Raw genomic sequence first — 10,354 nt, 5'->3', positions numbered from 1 at the left:
ACAAAAACGCACCCATGCATGCATGCACCTGACCTATCTCTTCCTATCTCTCCCCCTGGCTAGTTTGTGGAGGTGGAAGGGCAGATCACGTCGCTGGTGGATCTGTATCCGTCCTTCCTAAGGAAGGGTTATCGCAGGGAGGTGTTCATCGCCATTGTCTGCTTCATCAGCTACCTGCTGGGCCTCACCATGGTCACAAAGGTAAACCCCCACCTACACACTACGGAGCTCCTCATTGGCGGACGCTGATTTATTTATTTATTTTTCTTCATTTTTAAATGATATGGGTTTTGTTTTGGTCCCATTTGACCGATTTACAATCCTCCTCAACATACAATATGGTTTAATTCATTACATTTCTTTGAGGCTTCATTTTGGGAAAATATATTACACAGCATGTTGTGCTAATTCAGGTTTCATATGTGTTTACAAGCGTTTAAAAACAGCCTGTCCAATTTGCATAACACAAGCAATGGTTGTACAGAACAGACACAGCATACGGTCTGGATGGCAGTGTTGGGCAGCCGGCCGTGTCCAGAAACTCTCCTAACACTGAAAAACAGTTGGGATAATGGCAGGACTAAACATCTCTGGGGTTCTGCCGGGTCCCTGAACGACCGCCTCATCCGTTCCTCTAAATCGGTTGCTTCGTGCAGTGGAATGGAAGGTTGCCGGTGTCCCTCAGGGAACTATCTTTGGTTCTCAAAGGTTGTTAAATATACAACTGCTAAGAATATCAGGACAGGTCAGATCTATTGGTATAGGTCTATGAACTGATCATTTATACCATTCTATCTTTTAGTAAATAAGACTGAAGTACATTCAAGCTCACTCAAATAATTGAAACGTTAATTGCGTAGAACTCATGGGGACGTCTGCCCATGAGATATTCTAGTCACTGCTTGTGAACTTCAACTATTTGGCTATTTTTGGAATTTGCTGTTGTTTTTAGAAACAGTCATCTCAAAAAAAGTTCTGTGGTTATCAGACGTTCTCAGGGGGGAAGTTAAACTATCTATTTATACCCTGCTGCCATGGGAAGACCTCCTCCTATCCCTCAGGGCGATTCATGGAAAGAACAAATCGCCGCTCCTCCGACTATCTGTTATTCTGTTGTCTTCCTTGTTCCCCTCATTTATATTCTGTGTGTCACATGTCAGTTTTCCTCTCCGTCCCCCCCACTGTCTTTATGTCTGTCCCAGCTAGTGATGTCTCCCTTTAACCCTCTTTCATTCCCTCCCTCCAATCCTCACTTCAGACATGTCCCCCACTCTTGTCTTCAATTCTCTCCCTCCCCGACCCACTGATGTCCCCCTCCTGCCCCCCCTGCTCCTGTTCCCAGATTCTGCATGTGAAAAGTGAGAAAAAGAGATAAAATATAGAAGTTAAGAATCTGTGCATCAGAATATTCACAGTCGTCTATAATACTACAGATCCTCTACTCTGCTCTTCACTCTCTCAAGCCAAGACGTATTCTTATCTGGTCTTGACCTTTATGCACATTACTATTTATCTCTCTCTCTCTCTCTCTCTCTCTCTCTCTCTCTCTCTCTCTCTCTCTCTCTCTCTCTCTCTCTCTCTCTCTCTCTCTCTCTCTCTCTCGCTCTCTCCTTGCCGTTCCCATGGCAACTCCTCCTTATTACAGCGATGGCCTGGTTCATTTTTGGGACTTTCAGATTCCCACAGAGACACAGAAGAGTTCTCACACTGACAGTCTGACACACACATACACACACACACATGCACACACACGTACGCACGTACACGCACACACACACACACACACACACACACACACACACACACACACACACACACACACACACACACACACACACACACTGAGGCCCCCTCACGTGCACCATATGTCCACATATGGTAATCTCTCCCTCTTTCTTTCTATACTTGGGGCTACGTGTGTGCTCCAGCTAACCATCTGTCTGTGTGTTGTGTTGTGTTTGTGTGCAGGGTGGCATGTATGTGTTCCAGCTGTTTGACTACTATGCAGCCAGCGGCGTGTGTCTCCTGTGGGTAGCATTCTTTGAATGTATTGCCGTAGCCTGGGTTTATGGTAAGTAGGCTCTCCAACCACACATGCACACTCCCAGGTGGAGCTAGCTCGCTAACCATATAGCATTAGCCCCAACACCCATATGCAAAAATAGCTAGCTACGACGTATAACTTGGCCCCAATACAGCAGAACTAGGTGGAGATGTATCATATAGCTTTGGCAACAATGCATGCTTCACAGATGGAGCTAGCTAGTGATAGAATTTAAGTCTAGCACCAACACATTACGTTCGCTGCAGTGCTACAGTTTCTGTAATTTTCTGCATGATTGTTCCGGCAGGCGCTGATAATTTCTACGATGCGATCGAGGACATGATTGGCTACAGACCGAATCCTTGGATGAAATGGAGTTGGACTATTATCACACCCGCACTGTGCATAGTGAGGAGAAACAAATATCTATTGTATTACAAATGTCAAATTCAATGTATATATATATTATTACCGATTGTAGTGTGCAGTTGTCATGTTCTTTGAAAAGAGAAAGAACCCAAACATATAGTAGCTGATGTATTTACCAAAGTAAATATTCAAATCTGTAAACATGCAAATCTGTGTTCTCTCTAGGCCTGCTTTGTCTTTTCATTGGTCAAATACAAGCCATTGACCTATAACAAGGTGTACGAGTATCCTGATTGGTCCATCGGACTGGGCTGGACTCTTGCCCTGGCCTCAATGATCTGCATCCCCATGGTGGTTGTCATCAAGATCATCCAATCAGATGGGCCTCTCATAGAGGTGGGTGGAGCTTACGCTGAACAGGGAAGCTCAGAGGGAGTGGTTTACAATGTATTGTAGTTGTAGTTAACAAACATGTTTTATCACAAACCACCTCTATCTCCCTCCCACGCATTGCCTCAAGACCCTATTGATCTGGGAAATGATACAAGATACAAAAAAGATTTGAACTATTCAACAACAATCAAAAAATGTATCATGAAAATGAAACATGAATTTTATGAAAATGACAGGGAAGTTTAAACATTGTAATTAACATTGTAATAATTATGTAATTATGTAAAATGAATTCAAAACTATTAAATGTATCTCCCTTTATTCTTCCTCCTCTTCTGCTGTTCCTCCTCCCACTCTTCCTCCCTCTCTTCCTCTTCCACCTTCTTCCTTCTCCTCCTCCTCCTGCTCCTCAGAGGATCAAGGCGGTCGCGGCCCCTGTGCGTGGCGGGGCCAGCTCTCGCCCCGCGGGCCACCGTGGCATGAAGGACGGGCCCTTCACCCTCGACCCCAACGGGAACAAGGGCCTGCTGATGAAGGCCCCCACCCACACCATCGTAGAAACCGTGATCTGAGGAGGGAGGCACTGCCGCTCTGTGAGCCCGCTCGCCTCCCCCCCTAGCCCCCCCCACCAACCTCCCCCCTAGCCCCCCCCCCCGCTCTGTTCAGCTAGCTAGCTTCCTGTTTGTCTATCTGTGTGTCTGGTGGACTGAAAAGGGTTTTTGGAAAATAAAAAGAAAAAAAAGAGAAAAGATAAGTCCCATTCCCACTCCAGGAGGAGTGCTTTTAATGGTGTAAGGGATTTCCCAGTGTTGCTTGTTTCTTATGAAGGCCCGCTCTCGGTGTGCCGAAATACACCAGCTAGTTTGGAGTAGGGACACGACCCATCGTATCTATAGCCGAGGATGGGTAGTTTTCACCTTCAAACTCCATATCTTTATTAGTGTTTTGAAACGGCCCAGAATCGTTGCCCCCTAAACGTGTATACATATATATATATATATATACCACCTTGTTGTTGTTCCCAACTGTGAACTGCCCCTCTATTTATTCCCCCCCCAAACAACTGCCTGCTTCTTGAGAAAGCCTGGAAGTGGTAGTAACTGCCAAGCAAGCCAGGCTTGGGCTGGTGCCCGTGTGGTGGGTTGCACCGTGTGTACGTGGGGGCCCCTCGTGCATGTGAGTGTGGCCCCAATGTAAGATCAGAGGAGACAGGGTAGGAGAACCAGCCATGGCCCCCGACGTGTCTGTAGAAGACTGCGGCGGCCATGTCGTGTGTGTTTGATCAATCACTGCCTCGGCTCTGTTAGCCAATTTTACAATCGCTTCCTCCTTTAAATAGAAAGAATCGTGGGGGAGAGGTTTGCATAAACCACAACTATCACTGCCATTGAAAACGCCCCTCTGTAGTGGGAGGGGAAGGGGGGGTGGGGGTAACGGGGTAACGGGAAGGGGGGGTGGGGGTAACCTTTGACCCTGTGAGGTGAACCAGGGTCGGGTAAAAAAAAAAAAAAAAAAGCACCTTGCGAGAAACAAATGTCACCAAGAGGATGAGGAGGAGTAAGGAGTATCTGAAGGCATTTGAATGGTGGCGTCCGAACCCTTGACGTCTGTCGTCTGTGGCGTAATGTACATTTAGTAGTTTAACTCTCTATCTATCTCTACCCATCAACCTCTCTGTCCGTCCCTTCGTCCGTCTTAGAGCAGTCTCTAGTACTTTAGCTCCAGACTTCAGTTTTCTACAAAGGAAGGTTATTTACATTTGTTATTTCTGTCGATGTTTCTAATGTTTTTTTTTATTATAAAGACTATTATCGTTGGTACTTAAACTATTAATGAAAGTTGCTGTAGTGGGAAATAGGAAACATGCTTTAGCGTCAGTGAAATAATATACACTATCATACGTCAAACAATTTTTAAACTTTAATCTACTGAGATAAACGTATATATATACATACATATATATATATATACATTATATATATATATATATATATATATATATATATATATATAAATATATATATGTTGATATATTCTGCACTAGTACTGCACTAGTACTGCAATTGTACTCCAGAAACCTTTAATAGTAAGAAATAAAAATGTGTGTAGCATTGCAGTGCACTACTTTCTTCCCATAGTACCTTATATCTTTGAAACAAAAAAATCATAACAATTAGCAAAACTCCCTGACATTGCGTATACTTACCTCTGTGCTCCAAAATCTTGCTTTAAAGAAATGCTCAGAAAAAAGTACAACCAATGATCTAGTTTCTTCATGGCAACCAAGCCAACCAAACCATCACCAAATGACCAGTCACCCGACCATGTTTGTGGTGCTATTTATGGTATGAGCTAACGCTAATACATAGCTTATACTATTCAAAGGATGTATTTCCAAACATTAATGCACCGGCGGCTTCCACCCAGTGACACTTTGACCTCTTAACTGAAAAGTTATCCAATGGGAATCTGAGGGAATCCCCAGAGGTTCACCACCATCACAGCCCTGCTGGTCAACTGTCTGAATTCCAAATGTCTGAATAATAATAATCCTGTTTACAGCTCATTAACCCAAAGTTTTTCAGGTTCATATATTTCTTGTGTTCATGGAACAATACGGTCATATTACATGCTGGAATTGGGGAACTTATATGTTTTCTCTTAGATGATCATGTAGGTATCTTTCGAGACAGAACTCAGTATACTTCAAAAAAATTCCCACCTGTACATCTTCAGCGGTACGTCAAAATACTTCTAAATAGCCACTTGTGAGGCAGGGAAAACTAAATAAGGACCAATTGTAATTGCAGTGTTACTTTTAATTAAACATTCGAGTCCCCTACTTAAATACACATCAAAATAACCCAAGAAGACAGAATTGATGGATTGTTGAAATATGGTTGTGACGTATTGTTTAAACGTTGGAAAGATGTTCACAGGAGTTCTGTGGTGCAAGCAAACATCTATTCTATGGTGCAGGCTTGGAATGACCTTACCCTTTTATTTTATATCAATGGATTTGCTCCGAATCTATAGACCCGGGATCCACTCCCTCTGCCTTCCAACACTCCCGGCAGACACTGCCTGCTGAAAGCTTCCTGTTCAAACGAGATAAAACCCAAGGTTTTCAAAATAAGAGTCTTGAAGATTAAGTTACTATAAAACAGAAAGCATCACTGATGAACATGGAATGTGAAAAGTCACCCCCGGGTGAATGTTTCAGGATGTCTTTTTTTGAGGAATAAAAAGTAGTCTCTTTTTACTTTTTTTTATTTTTGGTGTTTTACGACAATAACAGTTTATTTCTATTTTTTGTTTGATTGTTTGTCAATCACATTTGCCTTTTGTATATCAAATATAGTGTATTTGAGCCTCTTGCATTTGGAGTATCATGTACAGCTGTCAATCAAAAATGAAAAAAAAGCTGCGGTTTGTTACGTGCAATACTTTGTAGAAGAGAAGTATTTTTTTCATGCAGTTTTTTTTTCCAAATTGTGGTACTAACTAAAAGAATTACCTGTGAATTCTTAGACATGAGAAATTGAAAACTTTCAGGGGCCAATTTATTAAAAAGAAAATGAAAAAAACACCACAAAATTCTGCATTTGGAAACCAATTATATCCAAAAGCGGAGCTTTTCTGTTGACAAACAATTATTCCATCTAAGCTCTTGTAATTTGAAATGCACTGAGAATAAAATAATGATTTAACATTGTCAAAAATGTTCTTGCTTTTTCAGTGTATCTGTATGTGTGGTGGTCTCTCTTGGGGCAATGTGTGTCTGGAAGCGTGTATTTGTCATCCTGACCAAACAAAATCAGGTTATCATAGCTATCTCCTTGGAATGGTCTAGCGTGCCCCATCTGTTTAAGCAATCTGATATCCTCCTAAACCCTATCACTAGCGTCCTCCATCTCTTTTATCCATATGATGTCCTCGATCCCATAACTACCCTAATGTCCCCATCTGTTTAATCACTGATGTCCTCCTAAACCCTATAACTACCACAGTGTCCATCATCTGTCTTAGACACCAATGTCCCATAAACCCTATAACTACCCCAGTGTCCTTCATCTGTCTTTGACACCACTGTCCTCATAAACCCTATACCTACCACAGCGTCTTTTATCTGTCTTAGACACAAATGTCCTCATATACCCTATAACTACCCTAGTGTCCTTCATTTGTCTTAATGTCCTCATAAACCTTTTAACTACCCTAGTGTCCTTCATCTGTCTTAGACACCAATGTCCTCATAAACCCTATCACTACCACAGCTTCCTACATATGTCTTAGACACCAATGTTCTCATAAACCCTATAACTACCCTAGTGTCCTCCATCTGTCTTAGACACCACTGTCCTCATAATCCCTATAACTACCCTCGTTTCCTTTATCTGTCTTAGATGGTTTTGATCATGTTTGATTCAGAAGGCTGATAAAAGAATGATATAACAAGCTAATTACCATAGATGCTAACAGCCGTTTCAGTTGATGGTAGGCAAAATATGTAGTAACTTGTACTAGGAGTCTATGAAATAACTGTCCTCTGGTCAGCATGAGTTCAATGTTGCAAGTGGACATTGTGGCAGAAACAAGATCTGTAGTGTTGTTTTAGTTTTGATCTAAAGTCAAGAGAGTGTATTTCAGCAGCTGCTATAATCTCCTATTGAAGAACAGTTTGACAATAAACAATAATATCATTCTGCACTGTATTCTTAAAAAAAACCCATAGCCCTTAAAATAACCATCATTATTATTCTCAGATAACCCCACAAAATGTTTCCAGTATGCGTGCATTACAAGTGTGTTATGCGTGAATCTTATTAGAAATATATCCCACGGTTATTTTTGTATTTTTAAAAGTAATGGAGGAAGTAAAATGTCCCTGTAACCCCAAAGCCTCCCATCTCTGTTTACATTACAAGCCCATTACCCTTAGACACAAAGGGCTGCCTACGCATCGCTTCCCCATGGAGATCTCTTCTCACAACAAAGCCATCGCCGCTGGCACTGCAAAGGACTCTGGGAATGTTCTACCACATCGTTGGCCATTTAGTGCAATAACTCGATTTTGTTGTGATGGTGCAGCGAATGTTAACATATAAATGTTGCACTGAAACAATGGCCTATCACAGTATACAGCAAACCACAAAGAAGCGCGGCACACCCCTCTGAACCCTGCAGTCAGCAGCTGATCTGTGGATTAGCCATGAATCAAGTTGCAATAAAGGTTAAAAATAACTCTGGTTGAACAGTAAGCTTCTTGTTTGAGGACAGGGCACGCTGGGGCCTGTGGCTGCTTTCACAAGTGATCCCGCTTCAGGGAAACTGTAGCAGGGCTGTGATGTTGGAGGCCAGAGCCTGGCTGTGTTTGAATTGACTCTCTTGTTCCGTCATTCCCTAATCCCCAATATAAATAACACTTTATAGTACACTAGTATAGGGATAATTCAGACAGTAATTATGCAGTGGAAATCTATCGGTGTGACGTGTTATGGTCGCACAAACAAGCCGACAAGTGTTAGATCTCTCCCCATGACAGCTACAGCATAAAAAAAACGTGTGTGCTGACCATCACTGTTGGAGGATTTAGATGAAAAATAGAAACATAATGCATCATGAGATATTCTGCAGAAATAAGTGTTCATCAGTTGTACACTACTCTTAGAGTGCATTTTGGGTAGAACGTAATGATATATTTGGTGAACCAGATTTCTAAACACACTAATCCCGACAGCAAGGGTGACCATGTTAGAGAGAGCTGCGATATATAAGCTGTAGCAGGGCTCACAACTCATTCTACTCAGTCCATTCTACTGAAGTCCATGGACAGGACTTCAGAGCATTTACTGAGTGTCCTGAGAACAGACTCTTCCCTAGCTTGTCTTAATGTGTTACAGTGAGTTATGGAAAGGTATGCTAACTATTGTAAGAGTGGGCCAATGTGTGACTGTGTGTGACTGTGTGTGTGTGACTGTGTGTGTGTGTGTGTGTGTGTGTGTGTGTGTGTGTGTGTGTGTGTGTGAGGGCTTCTTCTGCACATAAAGGCTTTCTGTGCACGTTTACATTGTTCCTTTGTTTTGTATAAAGGTCAAGTCATCTCTCTCATTCACTCTCCCTCTTTCACACCCCTCTCCTCCTCTCTCTTCCTCTTTATCTCTGTCCTCCCTCTTTATCTTCTTCTCCCACTCCCCCTTCTCTCAACAACAGATTTGTGATCAAATGAACAAATATACTCAAATGCAGCAACACAAATTGCAGCACACTACAAATGTACAACTCGTTCCCCTCAAACCAAAACGCACACATTTATCAAACCCAAACTGGGTAAGAAGTTGGACTAACAAAGAAATACACACCCAGACAATCAATGTAAAATAAAACCATTTTATTGTGTTAATTTTTCCTCATAATTTCATCTTAAACCTGTTATTGAATTCTTCTTAAAAGAGAAGTATCGCAGTACACTCTTTGAATCTTTAAAAAACCACCAAAATAACACCCAAAACAACAACACCGACACACTTTGTTCTCCCCTCACGTGGCCACGCGCATGTGCTTCCGTTCCTTCTCAGCGGAAGAGTAATATCATAGAAAAATACTATTTTACATAGAATAGAACTTTACACATGTGAAAAAATACACCATATCAGCACACATGGTAGGTTTCTGAGCCCAATCCGGAAACTGACCCCTGATGACCCCTCGCCTACCCTCTCTGACCCCCAACAACCTCCAGGTGACTACCCCGGAACCTCAATGCACCTCTCTGTTACAATTGGCTGCCAAGCAGTTTGAGAGAGAAATGACTGAGGTCAATTTGACATGGACAACCAACAAACTAATATCCCCTTAGATCTCGCTAGTTTAAATGTCACTTGCCATTTAAATGTCGGCCTTTACCTCAACCATTTTTCTTTCTCTGTGGTGTATACATATACAAACAAACACCATTTGAAATGGCTATGTATATAGTGAAGGGCTTTAAGAGAGCAGTGATTGGCTGAAATCAGTTGTTTCTCTCGCCAATCCCAATGCATCTTTTGAAATCCTTCAACCAGTGAAGAGCCTTTGTCACCTGTCTCCTGTCCGGATTGGGCTGTTATACTGACCTTGACTGGATAATGCATAGGGTATGGATGGCCAAATATATACACACACACACTCATGCACCCACACACACAGACAGACCCCTGCATGCACACACACACACACACACACACACACACACACACACACACACACACACACACACACACACACACACACACACACACACACACACACATAATTCAAAAAGGCTTTTTTAATATCAGTATTTCAACTTTTGTATGATTCTTTAAATGTTTGTCTTTTCGTCTACATATTTTATAGAAAACACTCAAACATGAAACAGGAAAATACAACGGGTAATAAACAGTGTGCTTTTTTGTAAGTGCTTCAGGTGAAATAAGCATCCTATGTTCTCCATGTCATTAAATTCATGGACTTTTGAATAATAATGCATTTTTATTTGAATAATGAATGCATTACTATTGAATATTG

The 10,354-nt window shown here is 41.9% G+C and overlaps 1 protein-coding gene across 1 annotated transcript in view; it reads left to right on the top strand.

Annotated features, from left to right (window-relative positions):
* LOC311338992 (sodium- and chloride-dependent taurine transporter-like) overlaps window positions 1-6,528 on the top strand; it is a 22,174-nt gene extending 15,646 nt beyond the window's left edge. Inside the window, exons 11-15 of the mRNA XM_084464346.1 lie at window positions 64-201; window positions 1,969-2,071; window positions 2,352-2,452; window positions 2,639-2,809; window positions 3,220-6,528. Of these exons, the coding sequence (XP_084320472.1) occupies window positions 64-201; window positions 1,969-2,071; window positions 2,352-2,452; window positions 2,639-2,809; window positions 3,220-3,378 (672 nt within the window). The 3' untranslated portion in view covers window positions 3,379-6,528. The remainder of the gene's footprint in view (window positions 1-63; window positions 202-1,968; window positions 2,072-2,351; window positions 2,453-2,638; window positions 2,810-3,219) is intronic.
* The last annotated feature ends 3,826 nt before the right edge of the window (window positions 6,529-10,354 follow it).

Source organism: Micromesistius poutassou, assembly GCF_964030765.1.
Source record: "Micromesistius poutassou genome assembly, chromosome: 2".
In the NCBI taxonomy this organism is placed as follows: Eukaryota; Metazoa; Chordata; class Actinopteri; order Gadiformes; family Gadidae; genus Micromesistius; species Micromesistius poutassou.
The sequence above is the reverse complement of the archived record's forward strand: the minus strand, read 5'-3'. Positions and strand labels throughout refer to the sequence as shown.